Below are 22,179 nucleotides of genomic sequence, written 5' to 3'. Positions count from 1 at the left end.
CTGTTCAAGAGTTTGTTCATGTAAATATCCATAGTCACCTAGTCTTTCATTTAAACCCTAGGCTTGCTATAAGTGTTTGTTCGCAGCTGTACGCAGCAACGTTTGTTCTGAATGTCGACTGTAAGTCGAGCAACATGCACCCAAACACGTTAAAGAAACATTGCAGGCCGGCAACTCTCCAAATGGTCCGTAGGTGGTCTATTTCCAGGCAATATTTTTTTATCTCTATTCAATATATTATCAGCGGCAGTCCAAAATACCTTCCGTTCGTCCAATTCCTGTTAAAACATGACCGATTAACATATTATAACGATCGTAATCAATACATCACTGGCAAATTATAAAGTCGTGCACTTTGTTACCATAAATTACTGAAAACGTTTACTATTGGTTTCATAGATACAAAACTTTGATCAATTAATTTGGCTGTAGAAAACTTATTAACAACAGTATTTCACATCATAAATGTTACGGTAATATTGTACTAAAAGCGCGAAAATCTCTATGCGATCCATGTCAACCCATCGAATCCCCCAACAAATTTATTAGTGAAGGTTATCTTACCAATGTTGTACATGTACCACATCTTATTGTATCTACATATTGTAACAAGAGTGCACACGCTGAAATGTCTCGCCTTCTTTACTAATCATTGATAGTATGTTGATAGTCCTAAATATAAAGCTTTATTACAACTCACATAAACTTAAAATTAACCAAGATAACTAAAAATTGACCAATAAACCATGAAAATTAGGTCAAGGTCAGATGAACAATGCCAGGCAGACATGTACAGCTGACAATTCTTCCATACAACAAATATAGTTGACCTATTGCTTAATAAATTAAGAAAAACAGACTAAAATACCAAAACTTAATACTGAACAATGAACTTTTAAAATGAGGTCATGGTCAAATAAAACCTGCGCAACTGACATAAAGATCATAAAATAGTTCCATACACCAAATATGGTTGACCTATGAAATATAGTATTAGATAAAAAGATCAAAACTTAAAAACTTAACTTTGACTACTGAACCATGAAAATAAGGTCAAGGTCAAATGACATCTGCACGCTAGACATGTACACCTTAAAATCATTCCATACAACAAATATAGTAGACCTATTGCATAAAGTATGAGAAAAACAGACCAAAACACAAACACTTAACTATATCCACTGATCCAGGAACATGAAGTCAAGGTCAGATGACACCTGCCAGTTGGACATGTACACCTTACAGTCCTTCCATACACCGAATATACTAGACCTATTTCTTATAGTATCCGAGATATGGACTTGACCACCAAAACTTAACCTTGTTCACTGATCCATGAAATGAGGTCCAGGTCAAGTGAAAACTGTCTGACAGGCATGAGGACCTTGCAAGGTACGCACATACCAAATATAGTTATCCTATTACTTATAATAAGAGAGAATTTAACATTACAAAAAATCTGAACTTTTTTTTCAAGTGGTCACTGAACCATGAAAATGAGGTCAAGGACATTGGACATGTGACTGATGGAAACTTCGTAACATGAGGCATCTATATATAAAGTATGAGGCATCCAGGTCTACCACCTAAAATATAAAGCTTTTAAAAAGTAAGCTAACGCCGCCGCCGCCGCCGCCGGATCACTATCCCTATGTCGAGCTTTCTGCAACAAAAGTTGCAGGCTCGACAAAAATTGAGAAGTCTACAATTGAAAACAACGTTCAAACCTATGATTGCGTTGCCATGATTAAATCGCAATTTTTATACGTTTGCATGCAAAACAAACTTGGTGGAGGGGTCTAAATACAGTACAAACAACATTCAAAAAAGGTGAAAAAGTATATTTTGACAAAACGCATCTGACTATCAGGTCGAACAACCGATATGTTTAACCATGCTGACTGCCATTGACGATTGCCAAATAAACGGATCACCAGATGTAACAAAATATATCTTATTATCAATTTATAACCAAACATAAACAATAAACTTGCGGAAAATATGGTATACCGCAAACATGAGGTGCAAAAATTTGTAAAATTTATAGATATATCTTAAAACAGTCAATTATTTAAATAGCAGGATGTGCACAATTCGTCTGAAATATGCTTGTAGCCGCCGGACTAAAAACACTAAAGACATTTCTAATATATTAAGGTAAATAAGAAGATCACGGTCTAATAATATTTTGTGGTTGAAACATGAATCAAATATAATTTATTTTAAGTTGTAACTTGTTTTAAAATTTATTTGCATAGCCATTTCGTTACATAAACGGATGCAAATTTACCTACTGTTATCGTCTAATCTGTTACAAGTATGAATATAAATATACATATGCTTCTTTTATAGTACTTTATCTATATACATTTTTGACACCTACATCATATTATAATCATGGCGTCTTTACAGGACAAAGTCACTATCATAACAGGTAAAATCCCTTTTTCAAACTATATATATGTATTAATTGTATTTACGTGATGATGTCTAACAAAATATGGATTGTTTTTCTTGCAAAAAAGGCACAGGCACTTGTCTCAGATTTTTTTTTTATCCTATATACCTTATTATAACACTGTTATATCAAGGTACTATATAGGGGGAATTCTGAGTCAAGTACCTGTGGAAAAAGGCCTTGAAGAATTCTTTAAAAAACATCTATGGTCTAAGATCTTTACATTATTTGTCTTATTGCTCCTATAAATATCCTTTCCAATACTCTTCCATAGCATTCATTCTTTTAATTGCTGCTGACTAAATGTTGAAGAAAGGTCATCAATTTACATCAAATATTGGTTTTTTTTATATTTATTAATCAACATGTGTGTTAGAAACAAACGATTACTTTATACATGCATGTATGTGTATAAATCATTGGTACTACAGGTGCAAGTTCGGGTATTGGAGAATCAACTGCTTTACTGTTTGCGGAGAGCAAAGCAAAGGTAGTTCTAGCAGCTAGAAATGTCGAGAATCTTGAGAAAGTAGCATCCTTGTGTAAAACTAAAGGACTATCTGATAGTGATGTAAGTTTCATTTGATATAAGAAGATGTGTATATGAGTACCAATGAGACAACTCTCCATCCAAGTCACAATTTGTAAAAGTAAACTATTATAGGTCAACACGAAGCCTTGGTTCACACCGAACAGCAAGCTATAAAGGGCTCAAAAAATGACTAGTGTAAAACCATTTAATCGTAAAAATCAACGTTATAATCTATATATACACAGTCTATAATTATTATCATTACAAGATATAAAACCAGTTAATGCTTCATTGTTGTTTACTTACAAGAACAATTATAACGTCCAGTGGCAAACATTTCCGCATTTTCATGACTTAAACTATTTCAATTAATCTAAAAGGTAAGTTTTATAGAGTTTCGAGCGGGTGATAAAGGCTTAGAAATATGGACTTTAATTTGGAAAAAGGAAATTGAAGATAGTGTCAGAAATGTGTACAATATCACCTACCGATCCTTCAAAGATTTGTTGTAAATGTTCTTTGGCGTGCAGAGGGCTTGGTACTCACCAATAAAGGCATCGGATTTAACGGCCTAACACCGAAATTTTATTGTGTATTTATACATCCAAAACAGAAACGGGCACAGTGTCTGTCCCTATCAACATTATATTGTCTTTTTTCATACAAGCCATGTTAAACTTTAAAATTTCTTTCTACCGAATATAAATATTTGATTTATTCTCTTCCAAGTTAAACTTTAAATATTTGCCACTGGACATTTAGCTACACTTCTCAACCAAATTGAATTACAATCATATTAATGCTAATGCTGTTTGAGCTTTTAAACTTGCTTTGCAGTTTTTATAGAAGAATTTAATACTGGTACATATATAATGAAATGGTTCTTACGAATCTAATTCGCCGAATGTATATTATTAAGCACTGATTAGTTTAAAAAGGTCTAGCCGCTTACTAAAATATTAAGAAAATTTATGAAATTAAAGATAAAATTAATTGTGAGATGAAGATGATGATGATGATTACGAGGAACATAAAGTTTATCTGCTACACATTCAAAATATCGTTGAAATTTATCTTGGAAACATAAGTGTTCCATTTTGAATTGATGAAAAATGTATTTGATTAAGTATGACTTTTATTTTAGTGACTAGTCTGGATAAATTACTAAATCGTAATGCGTATTGGGTTTAGCACGAATGTATCATCTTTTTCAGGTTTTGGTTATTCAGTGTGACGTCACTAGTGAGGACAATTTGAAAACATTAGTCGATGAAACAGTAAAGAAATTTGGGAGAATAGATGTGTTGGTATGTTGTATGTTAATCTTGAATAGAAAACAGAAAAAAAACAGCTCCACAGTAGTAAAACATAACAGTTATGTTTTTGCCAAAAAGCCATCGACAGAGTTTAACATTATCGAGTCGAACAGCACTATGTTTGTGAATGTTTGCAAAATTTAAATCATTTACAAAAGAAAACCAATTAAGAACCCCCAAAAATATTAAATTTTTGGTAGATAAATAAAGGCAATATAGTCGTAAATCGATTGAGAGAAAACAAATCCAGGATACAAACCAAAACCGAGAGAAACGCATCAGCAATAACAGGAAAACATAGAAACAAAAGGATCACAGAAGTGCAACAAAACAAACGCAAATGCATATAGAAACGAACAATTTGAAAACAACTGCCATATTCCTGACTTGGTACAGGACATTGAAAAAAGTTAATTGTTGGTTGAACCTGGTTTAATGGCATGCCAAACTTCCCGCTTTATGACAATGTTAAAACAATATCGCTAAAACAGAAACAGCACAAACATACACAAGAACATTCATAACAGAGAAACGTACAAACAAATAGCAGTGACCTCTTTATAGAAATAATATGTTTTTAAAAATGCTTCATACCAGTTGCAGTGCCAATACGCATTCTTCATTTGGGAAAATTAAAATGAAAAAGGTTCAGATAAAAACTGATTTTATAGAACACTGAAACCATGATAACACATATACAACTGCCATACAACAAACTGTCTACTTTTTTCAATTTTTTAACTCAGATAAATAACGCAGGTAAAGGAACCCCCGGTAATGTGATGGTAACACCTGAAGCTACTCTAGACGATATAATGAATGTCAACTTTAAATCTATTTACAATTTGTCAAGACTCTGTGTTCCTCATCTTATTAAAACTCAGGGTAAGTAGAAGAAATGAAGCATCTTGGATTGATTGATTTGTCATTGCTTAAACACACTGATCAGCACAACAAAAAATATATATTGCCACGAAAATTTTTACCACTTGATATCTTCAAGTGATAGAATGCTTTCAGAGACCAAAACGTTTATATGTCAAAGATTCAGTCAGTAAATCTTTGTTCGGGCAGTACAGTTAACATTTATCAACACAAACATATACCATAATTTGTTCTATTTGCCATGAAATATAATCATATGTATACAATGTATATTACGTGGAACTTCTGACAAGTTCAAGTATATATATTGGCTGAAACAATTCTCAAAGAAACATTTAAAATTGTTAGATATAAAAAAAAAAAAAAGAAGATGTGGTATAATTGCCAATGAGACAACTCTCCATAAGAGACAAAAATGACAAAAAAAATTAACAACTACAGGTCGCCTCAAGGCCTTCAACAATGAGCAAAGCCCATACCGCATAGTCAGCTATATTGGCCCCGAAATGTTTGTTTCAACATTTATTATTTTTCCGGTCCCTTATCGTTTTGTATTAAAAGAAATCAATGTAGCTCTATGATTTGTTTTTGATTTTTTTTACATGTTTTCTTACGGTTTCAGTATTTGCTTATTGTTAATAGAAGTTTTTATTACAAATAACGGATTACAACTGAGCGTTGCCAAACAGTATTTTTTTATTAAATAGTTGTGTTTGCTTTAATTTTGTAATTGCGCCATGTCATAAGCTGAAAACGATTACCACTTAGTCAAACAAACCTTTCTTTAATCCAAAGTTAATACATTATTTTACCTTCTGAACCGATACAGGGACGGATCCAGCCATTTTAAAAAGGAGGGTTTCTAACCCAGGACAAAAAGGGGGTTCCAACTACATGTCCCTATTCAAATGCATTGATCGTCCAAAAGAAAGGGGGTAAAAAAAAAAATCGCCCCACCCACTTCCCTTGATCCGCCACTGCGATGTTACAGTACTTAATGAACACGCAATGTCAAGCATCTTTCGAGCCGCGTCACATGCAGTGCACGTTGGCCAGCTTTTATATTTTACATATTGATCTAAAACAATGTTTTTATCCACGAAATTCCAATTGTCTTACTGAAATATTTCCCCGTAAAGTTCCTTTTACATTTGAGAATCAATAAGTGAAAAAGATAGATACACAATGTGTGCCATATAAATGTGTTTTTAAATGAGGGTAGCAAGTCAAAGGGAGATAACTACTTTTCAAATTTTAGAAAACAACAAGCTTAGTAATTCTTTGATAGTGTGTTTTCTATGCATTCATTTTTGGGTGTATTTGCAAAACTGGGTGTAAGTATGGTGGGGTAAGGCGGGCGGATTCAACTGGAAAATGTGTACTAGTATCATGTTTGGTGTAACCAACTGTGGTTGTCAACTAAGATAAATGAATTTCAAAGAAAGACTGCACAGTTATTGAAGATGTGTAGCATGCAAACCTTTTTGAAGTTCTGCACCTTTTTCAGAGTATTTTAAACAAATTTCTCCATTTTTCTGTAAATTTTTCAATTTATAATTCTTAAATATATTGTATTAATGTACATCATATACCATACTGTATCCCATTAAATCCAGCCATTTGATTCTTTAATCTATTTTATTTAAGAATTGAATGTTTCTCGTTTTGTAACTTCTTTGGGGTGTAAAAGCATTGACCGAAGTACATTTTGTATGAAGCGCGGAAGCGCTTCATATTAATAATGTGCGCACGGTCAACGCTTTTACAACCCTATGAAGTTACAAAAAGAAGCATTCAATACTTATAATTACATTTTTTTAGCAATGATCATGAAAACACGAATTTTATTGTTGTTTTATTTAATGCACTTGTGCACTTTATTGTGGGACCACGTGTTATCATGAATGAAAAGTTTTATTGAGCAATGCCAGTGCTTACGGAATAACACTTATGTGCAGTTAGCCAATCATAATAAAACATACATCTAAAGTAATTATTTAGGGTTAACGTAACTTTTGAATCTTGTCATACATACTTATCAAGCATTAAATTAATATGTGAAACATGACAAATTTTAACAATAAATACTTGTAATTTAGATTTACTTTTTTGAGCTACTCTAAAAATTGCAAAGTGGCGTAATTGTTTTGAAGATTTTTTTTTTTTTGTTCCTTAGGACTTTGACTTTTTTAATATTTTCCACCAATGCAGGGCCGTAAATTGCGTGCCATATAAGGGGAGGCAGTTTATTAACGCCGAGCGGAGCGAGGCAAAAAATATTTGGACCCATTCCATGCAGAAAAAGGATATTTTTTCAGGCCTTTTCCTTGTATGCAATGTACCTCCCAAGAATACAAAACTTGTTATTTTTTTGTTACATTTCAATAAATATGCTCCTGGAATATATTAAAAATAGTTATAAACCAGAGTTAGATTACGTGTCCCGGTAGAGTAAGATTTGTTTTCGCTTTATCCTGCTTTATGACTCTTTACAAACTATTTTTACTTAAGTTTAGGGAAAATTTTGCAAAGACTTAAAATGAAAGCCCCCTGAAGTTGGTAATTTTTTGTGGTTTATCCGACTTATTTGGCTGTCCAACCAAATCGAATTAACTTTGACTTCGTTTCAAAGACACAATTTTCAAACCTTAAGTTAAAATGAAAATGCATACTCAATAACTCATAATTGTATCTATCAAGTTCAAATTATTAAAACGTAACAATGTTTGTATACACCAAAAAGTTTTATTCTGACTTTGCCAAATTCTAAGGTGATTTTTTCTGACTGGACAAATCCCATCTTTTTAGCACTTCTATGCATTTAATATTGCCAACATTGTCACTTCTATGTATGCAGATGCAATTGTATTTGGTTGGAAAATTTTATGTGTGCAAAGGAGTTGAGTTGGGTACCGACCGTTCAGATCCAAATATAATATTGAACACACCTGCATGCCATTATGATTAACCACCTTGTGGTTTTAACTGACAACCAGTGTTATATAAAAAATATGCATGATCTTAACCATTTTTTTTTCTTTTCAGTGTTTTTTTCTCCATTTATTTTTTTTTTTGTCAGTGAGCCCACAATAGGAGGCAACTGCCTACATGCCTCTATGTAATTTACGGCCCTGCCAATGTGCAGCTAACTTCCAAATCCTTAAAATTATATGTAAACCACTTAAACTACATCAAACGTACCATGTTTTATTCCGTTAAAATCATTTTAAAATCTAAACGGCATACAACAAACGGACATTTTAATCCGAGTTCATAAATTAAATGCCAGAGATTTTCCGATATTCATTACACCATAGGCGTCAAATTATTTGCAACATTATGAACTTGCGTCCACATCACAATTAACTATTAGTCAAATATCTCTATGGACGAACGGGTTTTTTATGCCCCCACAACTGAAAGTTGAAGGCATATTGTTTAACCCCTGTCCTACCGTCCTTCTGTCCGTCCGTCCCTCCCATTAGCGGTATATAGACTAAGTTATTCCGCATAACTTCTCCTACAGTTTGAATCCTAGGAAGTTTTCACTTTGCTGTCTGTTTGTACATGTTTTGAAAGTGTGCATGTGGTCAAGATTTTAATTTTTATTAATTTTTGCTCTTTTGGGAGATTGTTGAACTTTGTCATTTTTCGAGTAAGCTCCTCCTACAGTTTGAATTCTAGGAGGTTTTCACTTTGCTGTCAGTTTGTACATGTTATAGTGCAAGTTGTAGTACATGTGGTCAGCGTTAGGATTTTATTAATATTTGCTCTTTTGGGAGATAGTTGGATTTTGTCATTTTTTTGAGTATTTATTTGTATAAGAGGTAAACAGTCCTACAGTGATCCATAAACATATGCGCTCCCATGCTCAACATTGTGTTTTTTTAAATAAAACTTTGCATCTGTAGGGGCATCAATTGTGTCTCCAAGACACAATACTAATACAAAGAAAGTCTCACACTGACTTTGTTATAATACAGTTACTTCAGAGTGGAGTGCGGGGGCATCACTTTGTCTATTTTTTTGTATACATCATATCATTTGAAGTTTTTTTAATTAATTTTATATATCGATTTTCAGGGTCCATCGTGAATGTTTCGAGTATAGGGGGACAACGTGCAGTAAGTACATATTTTAAGTTTGCCCAAGAGACACAAAAAGCGAACAGAAGACAAACTAAATCATATAAAACACAACGTAGAAATCTATAAACTGAGCAGCATAAACATAACTAATTTAAAGAGGTCGGACCAAAGTGCCTGTACACTCAGGAATATCACAGTTGTTGACCATTCTTTTGCTGTATTTTATTATTTGCTTTTGCCATTTGATTAGGGACCTTCCGTTTTGAATTTACCTCGGAGATTAGTATTTTTGTGATTTTACTTTTTTTAGTTGCTTGTAGCATTAACATGTAGCATACATTGTATATGTCACGGCAAGGCATATAATAAAACATATATATTAAGTCTGGTGTACGATTCATAGACATGTCGGGTACATAAGAGAGAGAGGAAACATCTCACAGCAGACGAATCAATTAAATTCACATAAAACAATCTATTTAGAACGTTATATGCCTTTCCTGCTTTATTTTGTTGCCGGATTGCTGTTTAATTAAATTTGTTTTATTCATTTTACTTCCAACACTACAATCATGTTGTGATATTTGTGCTGAATATAATTGTTATGTTTTTATTGTTACAAAGTGTACTAAAATTAAGATGGGAGTCTTATTTTTTCACAAATAGATTTTTTATTTTTGCAGGGTCCTGACTTATCTGCCTATTGTATCTCAAAGGCTGCATTGGATATGTTTACACGCTTGTTAGCATTAGGTATGTTTTTTAAACGTATGAAATTAATTTTCCCATAAAAGATTGTTGTATTTTTTTCATAAATAAAAGAGCCGCGTAGTAAATAAAAATGGTCAGTGTCTATATATATATATATATATAGACACATATAGTGTACTCAAATCCTATAATGGTATTATAAACAGAAAGAAGCTTTAACTTAAGGTGATAGCTATATAATTACTGAACGTAAAGGTCCTACTCTCCAAACTTAAGGAGAAAGCTATTTAATTACTGAACGTAAAGGCCCTACTCTCCAAACTTAAGGAGAAAGCTATTTAATTACTGAACGTAAAGGCCCTACTCTCCAAACTTAAGGAGAAAGCTATTTAATTACTGAACGTAAATGCCCTACTCTCCAAACTTAAGGAGAAAGCTATTTAATTACTGAACGTCAAGGCCCTACTCTCCAAACTTAAGAAGAAAGCTATTTAATTACCGAACGTAAAGGCCCTACTCTCCAAACTTAAGGAGAAAGCTATTTAATTACTGAACGTAAAAGCCCTACTCTCCAAATTTAAGGAGAAAGCTATTTAATTACTGAACGTAAAGGCCCTACTCTCCAAACTTAAGGAGAAAGCTATTTAATTACTGAACGTAAAGGCCCTACTCTCCAAACTTAAGGAGAAAGCTATTTAATTACTGAACGTAAGGCCCTACTCTCCAAACTTAAGAAGAAAGTTATTTAATTACTGAACGTAAAGGCCCTACTCTCCAAACTTAAGGAGAAAGCTATTTAATTACTGAACGTAAATGCCCTACTCTCCAAACTTAAGGAGAAAGCTATTTAATTACTGAACGTCAAGGCCCTACTCTCCAAACTTAAGAAGAAAGCTATTTAATTACTGAACGTAAAGGCCCTACTCTCCAAACTTAAGGAGAAAGCTATTTAATTACTGAACGTAAAAGCCCTACACTCCAAATTTAAGGAGAAAGCTATTTAATTACTGAACGTAAAGGCCCTACTCTCCAAACTTAAGGAGAAAGCTATTTAATTACTGAACGTAAAGGCCCTACTCTCCAAACTTAAGGAGAAAGCTATTTAATTACTGAACGTAAGGCCCTACTCTCCAAACTTAAGAAGAAAGTTATTTAATTACTGAACGTAAAGGCCCTACTCTCCAAACTTAAGGAGAAAGCTATTTAATTACTGAACGTAAATGCCCTACTCTCCAAACTTAAGGAGAAAGCTATTTAATTACTGAACGTCAAGGCCCTACTCTCCAAACTTAAGAAGAAAGCTATTTAATTACTGAACGTAAAGGCCCTACTCTCCAAACTTAAGGAGAAAGCTATTTAATTACTGAACGTAAAAGCCCTACACTCCAAATTTAAGGAGAAAGCTATTTAATTACTGAACGTAAAGGCCCTACTCTCCAAACTTAAGGAGAAAGCTATTTAATTACTGAACGTAAAGGCCCTACTCTCCAAACTTAAGGAGAAAGCTATTTAATTACTGAACGTAAGGCCCTACTCTCCAAACTTAAGAAGAAAGTTATTTAATTACTGAACGTAAAGGCCCTACTCTCCAAACTTAAGGAGAAAGCTATTTAATTACTGAACGTCAAGGCCCTACTCTCCAAACTTAAGAAGAAAGCTATTTAATTACTGAACGTAAAGGCCCTACTCTCCAAACTTAAGGAGAAAGCTATTTAATTACTGAACGTAAAAGCCCTACACTCCAAATTTAAGGAGAAAGCTATTTAATTACTGAACGTAAAGGCCCTACTCTCCAAACTTAAGGAGAAAGCTATTTAATTACTGAACGTAAAGGCCCTACTCTCCAAACTTAAGGAGAAAGCTATTTAATTACTGAACGTAAGGCCCTACTCTCCAAACTTAAGAAGAAAGTTATTTAATTACTGAACGTAAAGGCCCTACTCTCCAAACTTAAGGAGAAAGCTATTTAATTACTGAACGTAAAGGCCTCACTCTCCACCCTCTTGGTTTCTTTTGGGTTCATGCTGCTCAATTAAAAATTTTATATGTAATGTGTTAAACGGCTGTGATGGATTCAGTCGTTTTTAACGGGGTTTTTTTATTCGAATTGTCAGAGCTTTGAATATCTATAAATGTATCTTTCGCATTTTAAAAAGAAAGATTGTCTCATTTCTTTTCTTGTTTGATAAAATTTCCTCGATTGATAATAAAAATGTATGGTATGCATACCATGGTACGATTCTAACCACGATCTTGATCCTGAGTAAGAGAAGTCACATGCATATTATGCATTACCAAAGTACTCAGCGGCACTTCAAGATTCACTGGGGTAAATGTGATCTCCGTAACTGCAGTTACGTATATCCAAAGATGGCGGACGATGTTTCTGGTCAATTTTTCTTTTGTCAATTTTGTAACAACAATGCATTATTCTTCGGTATTTCATGTCTGTTTTAACGAAATACTAAATTTTAAACTGAAATACTAAATGTTTTATTCATAATTCAACCGCTGAAATGGAGAAAACAGCCATCTAAAATATCGTGATGATATGGGTAACTGAAGTAAATAAATTGTCAATGATATACGTACATTGTAACTGCAAATATTGATATCCGTAACTGATTTCATTTCTACACAATTCAATCATGTTTGAACAGAAATAAATGTCTCCGGTTATTTAAAGTGTGACAAACATGAATAAGAATTGTTCTTCGAAGTTTTTAAAATTATTATGTGAAAATATTGATCAGGCTTCCAATTCTGTATTTCTATATAGTCAGCAGCATTAGATGAAATATTAAGAAAAATTGAGAACGGACAGTCTTTTAGCAAATGAAAAAATCTAAAACCTCTAACACACTAAACGAATTGATAACAACTGTATTCTTGATTTGATACAAGCAGTACCTTATGTAGAACTGGTGGATTAAACCTGGCATTATTATAGATAGCTAAGTCTCTCACTTGTATGAGAGTCACTGACTCTCAGACTCACATAGAATTCCATTATATTAAAAACAATTATTGGGTAAAGCAAACGGTAAAAATATATCAATATATCACAGTCAACATTATTTTAACATCTGAATGCCTAGAAAACAAAATTTAAAACTATTTCAATTCCGGTATAATAAAGGTTAAAGAGGACTGCGTATTTAAACGACCAGTAACCAAACTGTCTTTTGAGCATCAGTGCACCATCGGAATAAAGATCAATGTGACTATATTTAGATATCCTAGTAAACCTTTGGAATAACAAAAAACAATTTGTCCTGTAACTAAAATACATAATACGACAATAGCACGACATGGACGTCAAACCTAAGATGCCATGCCATAGTGTAGTGCACTCTTATTCCTAATTATTTTATTTTTTTTGGGTGCTTAAAGTACAAAAATATAGAATGCTGTTAACACCAATGATTCAATAAAGATAACACATATTTTTCAAAATTGTGCGGCTTTAATCTCTTAATTATTGGTGTATTCTTTACAGAATTGGCTCCGCAGAAAGTACGGGTGAACTCGGTCAAGTAGGTATATCATTCTTTTATCTATATTTGTTTTATTCAACTGATCGAGATTATGAGGTGGAGGATCGAGATTTCACAAAATTGATTGCATCCCATCACATATTTCAGTGTTGTTATATCTAATTTTATTTTTAATGACGAAGTTTTAGATGGTCAGCTGATCTTTAATAGTAAAATAAAATTACCTCAAAAAAACTTTTCAAGAATAGGGGCGATTTATATATAATAGTTTCATATGTATTAATTGTATAAACCCTTTCCAATTGTTGACTAACGTAAGCCTTTTCACCTTTTACTACTTGTCTAGTATATACATGTAACCTGCTCCAATCTTTGCTTTTCGACGGTCTTCTGTCGAGCTGTGAGCCATGATCTTAGGCTTCAATTACTGCAACCACATGAATAGCATTACGATGTTTCACATATTTTAGACTCTTCTTAACATTCATACAAATAAGAAGAATGTGGCCTAGTTTGAAGGCGTCAACCCTCTCCAAACTTGGGAAAATGGTGTTACAGTACAATATTGGAACAAACAATAAAAATCAGACGAAATCAAACATATACACATAAAAACTCAGCGGCGACGTCGGCGAGTACTTATACATCACAACAACAAAAGGGATTTGTCCACTTTATCTTTTGTTGCCAAAATAATCGTTAATTTGGCAATACGTAAAAAGTACTTTCATTTGTAATTTCTTCATTTATATATTTTTTTTGCAGCCCCGGATACATTTTGACACCATTCTTCGAAAATGCTAAATGGCCAAGCGCCATGACTACAGATGTAAGTACAATACACATACAAACCATATTCTATGATAATCATTCGACTGATGTCATCTATTTCCTAGTAACCAATATGCTGCTGGGACTGCACCCCTTTGATATTTTACCTACCATGGATTCTATGACAATTCAAGAGCAAACTGTTGTACAAAAAAAGGACTTAATCTTTGCATATAGTAAACAATCAATGATTACTGTCTAGTATATATAATTCCTATCCGTGGAAAATAGTGAGTTAAAAATGGTTTTATAGCAAGAAAAACCTCTCACTTGTATGACAGTCGTATAAAATTCCAACGAAGTGACTACTAGTAAAACTTGTATATATTTTTTCATTTTGTTTCTTTGATGATGATGATGATGATGCTGTATGTGTATTTACATGTGTGCTTGGATCGTGTGGCTGCCCTCTGCTGTAACTTATTTGCTATACTGAACCCAAATGGGTAACAGTATAGAAGACTACAGGGCAGCTATAGGTTCATTTCATATGACAAGAAAAAAGACTTCTAAATTTTTCGACTGTCGGTCAAGTTCATATTACGAAATATTGATAACCAACTTACGGTGCACTTGTTTACTCTTCTCGCTTTTTCTTCTACAATCACTAAATCCAAACATCGACATAGTTTTTCTGTTTTTTGTACTTCACTTAATCCTAATTATTGGGAATATTGAAACAAATCCTGGTCCTTGTGAAATGAAGGAATCGAATACACCTTTAACGGTCAATGAAAAAACTATTTCTATATGCACTTTGAATATCCGTAGTATAAGGAATAAACTAAAGTTCCTAGACAATTTCAGCGATGAATTTGATATTTTAGCTCTCACAGAGACTCACTTAGATCCAAATATATGCGACAAAGACATCGAACTTAATTCATTTTCAAACAAAATCATCAGAAAAGATCGTAACAATTTTGGCGGCGGCCTCCTCATTTATGTTAAAGACGATATTGGTATTCTCCGTAGAAATGATCTTGAAAATCAATCAGATGAAACCCTCTGGGTTGAAATCCGTACGAAAGGTCAAACATTCTTACTCTGCAATACCTATCGACCTCCCGAATCGAACGAACGACGGTCATTATTGGACACGCTTAAATCATGCAATAGGATTGGCTTATCAATTCAATGAAAATATTGTAATTACGGGTGATTTGAACTGTGATTTATTCAAGGCGCAAAACAACAAATTAATTGAAATCTTAAATATATTTAATTTACGAAATGTTATTGATAAACCAACTCGAGTGACAAATCACAGTAGCACACTACTTGATCCAATTATTTTAAGGCAGCAACCATTTGATTTTCTGGGGGGGGGGCTATGGTTTTTTTTTCTGTACAAACTTTTTTTTTCGCCTGCGGCGAAAAACAATCTATTTTTTTCGCGACAAGTCGAAAACAATTTTTTTCTTTCAATTTTAGCATTACATATAGTGGCAGCTGAGGGTGAAACAAACAATTTTTTTTTCTCAGAATCAAAGACAAATTATTTTTTTCTCCAAAAACTGGAAACAAACTTTTTTTTCCAAAAAAAACCATAGCCCCCCCCAGAAAATCAAATGGTTGCTGCCTAAGTGACACTTTGTCGTACTTTATCTCAGATGTTTTACCAACGCCTTCTAATATAAGTGACCACGATGCGCCAATAATTTTTCTCGAGTGTCCGACAACTATTACACGTTCGTATAAAAGAGAAATTTGGATTTATGAAAAAGTTGACAAAGTTAAATTCTCTGAAAAAATGGACGACATAGACTGGAATGCACTGCTTCCTGATAATAAAGACGTGGACGAACTATCTGGAATATTTACTGAAACATTCTTAAATATCGCGAGGGAGTGCATTCCCACTAAATTAGTTACTATACGTAGTTCTGATAAACCATGGTTTAATGGTGAATTAAAAAGAGAAATTCGAAAACGAGACCGTTTTAGAAAATATGCCCTGAAATTTAAAAGAGAATCGGATATTGCGAAGTATAAGAAACAGAGAAACAGAGTTAACAATTTAAAAAACCTTGCTAAGGAAAGATTTGAAACTAATTTAGATAACCTTATATTGAGTAATGCTCCAAATTCAAAAAACTATTGGAAAATAATGAAAATGCTGATAAAGTCGAATAAGAGTTCAAATAATATTCCTCCTCTACAAAACATAATAAAAGATGAGGAGTTTAGTGACATAGTTTATGAGGATAGCGAGAAGTGCGACTTATTGAACAAATACTTTGGTTTGATATCTAAACTCGAGGAAGAAAATGTTCCTATTCCAGAGTTTAAAGAAAAAACTAATACTTATATTCAAGATATATACATAAATCAAAATGAAATAATTGATATTATCAAAACTATTGATCCGAATAAGGCATCAGGACCAGATTTGATTAGTCACAGAATGCTGAAAATTTGCCCTAAGAAAGTGGCGGTTCCTTTACAAATAATATTAAATAAATCCCTCCAACAATGTAAGTATCCTTCTAGCTGGAAGATTGCAAATGTTATTGCTATTTTTAAAAAAGGTGATTCGTCATTACCTTCAAACTATAGACCAATTTCGTTAATAAGCTGTGTAGGTAAAATCATGGAACGAATTGTCTTTAAACATGTATATAATCATTTACATATGAATAAACTAATTTATGAATATCAGTCTGGATTTTTGCCAAAAAATTCAACTGTACATCAGCTATTAGAAATGTATAATTGTATTCTTAACTCACTAGAAAAGAAGGAAATAAATTGTTTTGTCTTTTGTGATTTTTCGAGAGCTTTTGACAAGGTTTGGCATAGAGGACTCTTGCATAAAATGAAAGCTTACGGAATACATGGTAATCTACTTAACTGGTTTGAGAGTTATCTTTGTGATAGGCAACAAAAAGTTGTGATTAATACATCATCATCCTCATTTTGCAGTCTTTCAGCTGGAGTACCTCAAGGCTCAGTACTTGGTCCCTTATTATTCATAATATATATAAATGACATTGCAGAGAAACTCACATCTCTAACTAGACTCTATGCGGATGACACTTCGTTTAATTACTCGGGGAACGACCAAGAGCAAATAAAAACTGTTATTGATCGTGACCTCGAAGAGCTAAACGAATGGTCACGGAGGTGGCTAATGTCTTTTAATCCAGACAAAACAGAAATAATGATTTTTTCAAATAAAGATGCACCCGTTTTAAAATTCTGCTTAAATGATAAAGAAATCCCTACAACAAAATGTCACAAACACCTTGGGGTAACGTTTTGCTCTGATGCTCGGTGGAACAGTCATATAGACAATCTGATTATCAGTGTTACGAAACATTTAAATATCTTGAGAAAACTCAAGTATCAGCTTTGTAGGAAAAACTTAGAAAAACTCTATTTAGTATTTATAAGACCAATCTTTGAATATGCAACTGAAGTTTGGGATAATTGCGGGATAGGATATGTTAATAAACTTGAAAGTTTGCAGCTAGAAGCTGCTAGAATAGTTACTGGTTTGCCTATATTTACAAAATCTGAAATTCTGTATGAGGAAATTGGGTGGGAAACTTTAGCTGACAGGAGGAAAAGACGAAAATTACAAATGTTTTATAACATTCAACATAACCAAGCTCCGGATTATCTATGCAAACTTGTTCCACCTAGTGTACAGAGCACAACTACATATCCCTTGAGAAATGGCAATGACATCATTGTTCCTTTTTGTAGATTATCTCTTACTAAAGAATCTTTTATACCATCAACTATTAACCTATGGAATCATACCGATTTGTCCCTTCGAAAATCAGACTCTATAGCAAAGTTTAAAATCCATTTAAAAAGGTTAAATACCACAAATAAAGATGTACCAAAGCACTTTCTATATGGACCGAGGAAACTAAATATGATTTTAACACAATTCAGATGCTACTCATCTTTCTTGAACTATGACTTGTTTAGAGTCAATATAATTGCTGATCCATCTTGCTTTTGTGGATGTAACATTGAGACTGTACACCATTTCCTTTTCGACTGCTCTTTATATATACACCAGAGAGAAATTCTGATGAATAATCTAAGATGGCTTCCTGATGACCTTATATTAAATGTTAAGTTACTTACATCTGGTAATCCGAATCTCTCGTATGAACAAAATGTGAATATATTCAAACACGTATTCGAATTTATCAAAAGGTCTGAGAGATTTCTTGTTATGTAGAAAATGTATTTACGGTACATCCACGTCATCATCATCATCATCATCATCAACGTTTTCAATGTTTACATCTATTTCTGTTTCATTTTGTTTTCTCAATTGATAGACTCGTAAAATATTGTTTATTTTGATATTGCATGCTCATATTAATATTGTATTGTAAATTATTGTCATTCGGAGCGGACTTCATAAGTATGGCTTACTTGTGTCCAATCCATTTTTACGGAAGCCGATAAGGGCCATTCAAAAAAAAAAAATTATGTCGTAATTACGACATAGCGTGTCGTAATTTCGACATAACATGTCGTTATTACGACATCGCTATGTCGTAATTTCGACATAACATGTCGTTATAACGACATCGCTATGTCGTTATTTCGACATAACATGTCGTAATAACGACATCACTATGTCGTTTTAACGACATAGCTATGTCGTAATAACGACATCGCTATGTATATAAAAGAATGTGTATTATGATTGCCAAGACACTAAATGACACAGAAATTAACAACTATATGTTATCATAATGCCCCCAATAGTTAGAAAAGCCCCCGCATAGTCAGCTATAAAAGAGGGACGAAAGATACCAGAGGGAGGGTCCCCGGAATGCTGTGTGTCATACAGTGTTAACATTAATTAATTATTAGCTCCCTTGGTAAAACTCCGAATTTCATATTTAAGGTATTTCATTGTTGATTAATTTACATGATGCTTAATAAGTATATATTTGTTAATTGCATATCTTTTGCTATTTGAATTCATTGGTTTAAGATATTTATTCATATTGTAAAGTTTAATATTTGTATCGTTGGTCAACTTCTTTGGTTACCTTCTGTGAGAAACTTATATAATTTATAGATCATATTTAAATCCTTGAAGAAACTGACCGTGGAAGTGATGCAGAGTCAGGCAAGGTCTTATAAACCTTCTACTTGTTCGAAAAAATATGTGTGGAATTATATGAGGATTGACATACAGTCCTACCTTTAAACAAGCTCTAATTACATGCCTTCGTGTTATAAGGGTGAATTGAAATATTGATTGCTCTCTTTCGACTTTCAAACGTTGGACACGATGTTCCTACAACCTTTAGGATTTAAAACAGAATCTTCGAAATTTCATCCGCAAAACAATATAAAAATGTTAGAAAACACGAACCAATATTAAAACAAATTCAATATATATGTTTCAAATTATGTTTTTACAGCTCTTGATCATATACTAAGTAATATCTAGTATATTTGATGATTAGATTAGCAAAGCTATGTGAAAAAAACCGGATGTCCAACGTTACATTTATGAAAAACTGTTTTAAATCTTATGTATAGTGATCCTATTTCTTATTCTCTGATCTTCTTGATACTTGGCAGGAACAACGACAGGTGTCGGTTCTTTGTGGCGTTAAAGCCGTTATTTTTGCCAAATTTTATTTGACTCGGTGGCTTCATATAAAGCGGGAATAAGAAAAATGTCCAACGACGTTTTTCGTTATCTCAACGACTGAAAGTGAATTTTGTAAGTAGCAGAAAATGAATAAAAAGAGTAAGACAATAATTATATCTAACAAAAGTACAAGTATTTGCCTCATTGTTCGTGAGTTCAAATATTGCTGATTCAATAAAATCTTCTCTACACAGTCATTTTTCAAACGGTAGCCGTTTCGTCCAAGTTGATATTTCATTTTTCAAAGCAGTTAACGCGTATTTTTTTATAATTAATCAAAACAAAAGTTAGATACATGTTTGGGTCTTAAAGGAATAAAATGCTTCCACACATTACAAAACAGTAGCCAATTTGTCCAAAAGTTCGAAAGACGCTAATTTCCGTCGTTACATGTGCTAAAGTTTCAATTAAATGTTCATGATAATTAAAACAAATCGTGTTATGAAATTTGGAAAAACAGGTTGATGATTGCTGCCGAAAAAAAAAAAGAATAGCGCATGTTGCTATAGACTCCACCCGGGGACTATATCTACTTCCGTCCCATCTTTCTTTTCCACATTACTTGCGACAGTAATACATTTTTAGTTGAAATAACTTAAAGGGTAAACATTATTAAATAGATTTCCACAACTTGAGGTAATTTATGATAAAATGACATCACAAAACGAACAGAACCAGAATCAGAAATTTTAAAAATTTTGTAATATAATAAATAAATCAACCAACATATAAAAAAAACAAATAAAACTTGCAAAAATTAATCAAAAACCCTCTTCGACGCCGCTTTTTATGTGTAATGTCGTGTTTTAGGAACATCGTGCCCATCGTTTGACAGTAAATAGAGAGCAATCGATACGTCCAATCACCCTCATGACAACAAACCATGGAGTTGTACACTTCTTTAATGAGAGGTGGAAAGCTTTGTTTGCCTTGATAGGACTTCAGGTCAGTCCTCGTAGTCCCCAGTCGGTTACTTATTACGTCCAATCAGGATCTATAAAATATATAAGTTTCTCACAGAAGGTAACCAAAGAAGGTGACCAAAGATTTTGCGACGATACAAATATTAAACTTTACAATATAAATAAATATCTTTAATCAATGAATTCAAATAGCAAAAGCTATGCAATTAACAGATATATACTTATTCAGCTTCATGTAAATTATTTAACAATGAAATACATTAAATATGAAATTTGGAGTTTTACCAAGGGAGCTAATAATTAATTAATAACACTGTCTGCCACACAGCATTTCGGGGTTCTCCCTCTGGTATCTTTCGTCCCTCTTTTATAGCTGATTATGCGGGGGCTTTTCTAGTTATTGGGGGCATTATGATATGACCTATAGTTGTTAATTTCTGTGTCATTTAGTGTCTTGGCAATCATAATACATATTCTTTAATATATATAGTGATGTCGTTATTACGACATAGCTATGTCGTTATTACGACATAGCTATGTCGTTATTACGACATGTTATGTCGAAATTACGACATAGCGATGTCGTTGTAACGACATATTATGTCGAAATTACGACATAGGGATGTCGTTATAACGACATGTTATGTCGAAATTACGACATAGCGATGTCGTTATAACGACATGTTATGTCGAAATTACGACATGCTATGTCGTAATTACGACATAATTTTTTTTTTTTTAATGGCCCTTATCGGCTTCCGTACATTTTACTTTGAGTAAATAAAATATGTTTAAACTAAAAAGTAAAACTTGAAAGTTGTAGGTCTTGCAGTTTTTCAAAACTTATTTTTGGGCCTGTTGGTTTCAATGTTTTTAAACATTTTAAATATTAGTCCCAAACTTGACCATCTGATTAAAGATGTTCAATGAAATATGTGTCGTCCGCATAAAATTCATTACCGAACATTTTTTTTCTATATTTGAGTTTTAACCGCTTCTTATGAACTAGTCCCCGATGGCACCCCGCTTAGTAGAAAGTACTTTTCTACCGGCAGGGTGTTATGATAAAACTCTACAACATATTTCATGTTCTTTTTCAGTATCTGGAGCGGTTGAAAGTGCTACAACCTCTTGGTGGTGCGGGCAAACCCGAAGACGTTGCCAAAGCGATACGATTTCTAGCATCTGATGAAGCATCATTTACTACCGGACATTTACTGTATGTCGATTCTGGACGCCATTGTGGACTTCCAGTATAATGCTATGAATGTGTATATTAAAATCCTTCACAATA

At 33.1% G+C, this 22,179-nt stretch overlaps 1 protein-coding gene across 1 annotated transcript; it reads left to right on the top strand.

The window, feature by feature from the left end:
- The first annotated feature begins 2,335 nt into the window (after nt 1–2,335).
- Nucleotides 2,336–22,179, top strand: LOC143063798 (3-oxoacyl-[acyl-carrier-protein] reductase FabG-like). The gene is made up of 9 exons (XM_076236180.1): nt 2,336–2,434; nt 2,890–3,029; nt 4,205–4,297; nt 5,053–5,191; nt 9,275–9,315; nt 9,963–10,032; nt 13,490–13,526; nt 14,253–14,316; nt 21,986–22,179. The coding sequence occupies exons 1-9, from the start codon at nt 2,398–2,400 to the stop codon at nt 22,142–22,144; spliced, it is 780 nt and encodes a 259-aa protein (XP_076092295.1). The 5' UTR covers nt 2,336–2,397; the 3' UTR covers nt 22,145–22,179.

This window comes from Mytilus galloprovincialis, chromosome 2 (genome assembly GCF_965363235.1).
Source record: "Mytilus galloprovincialis chromosome 2, xbMytGall1.hap1.1, whole genome shotgun sequence".
NCBI lineage: Eukaryota > Metazoa > Mollusca > Bivalvia > Mytilida > Mytilidae > Mytilus > Mytilus galloprovincialis.
The sequence above is the reverse complement of the archived record's forward strand: the minus strand, read 5'-3'. Positions and strand labels throughout refer to the sequence as shown.

Coding starts and splice junctions, on each gene's coding strand:
- LOC143063798 (XM_076236180.1), top strand. CDS start 2,398: ATGGCGTCTTTACAGGACAAAGTCACTATCATAACAG. Junction 5,192..9,274: donor TCATCTTATTAAAACTCAGG/GTAAGTAGAAGA, acceptor ATCGATTTTCAG/GGTCCATCGTGAATGTTTCG. Junction 14,317..21,985: donor CAAGCGCCATGACTACAGAT/GTAAGTACAATA, acceptor GTTCTTTTTCAG/TATCTGGAGCGGTTGAAAGT.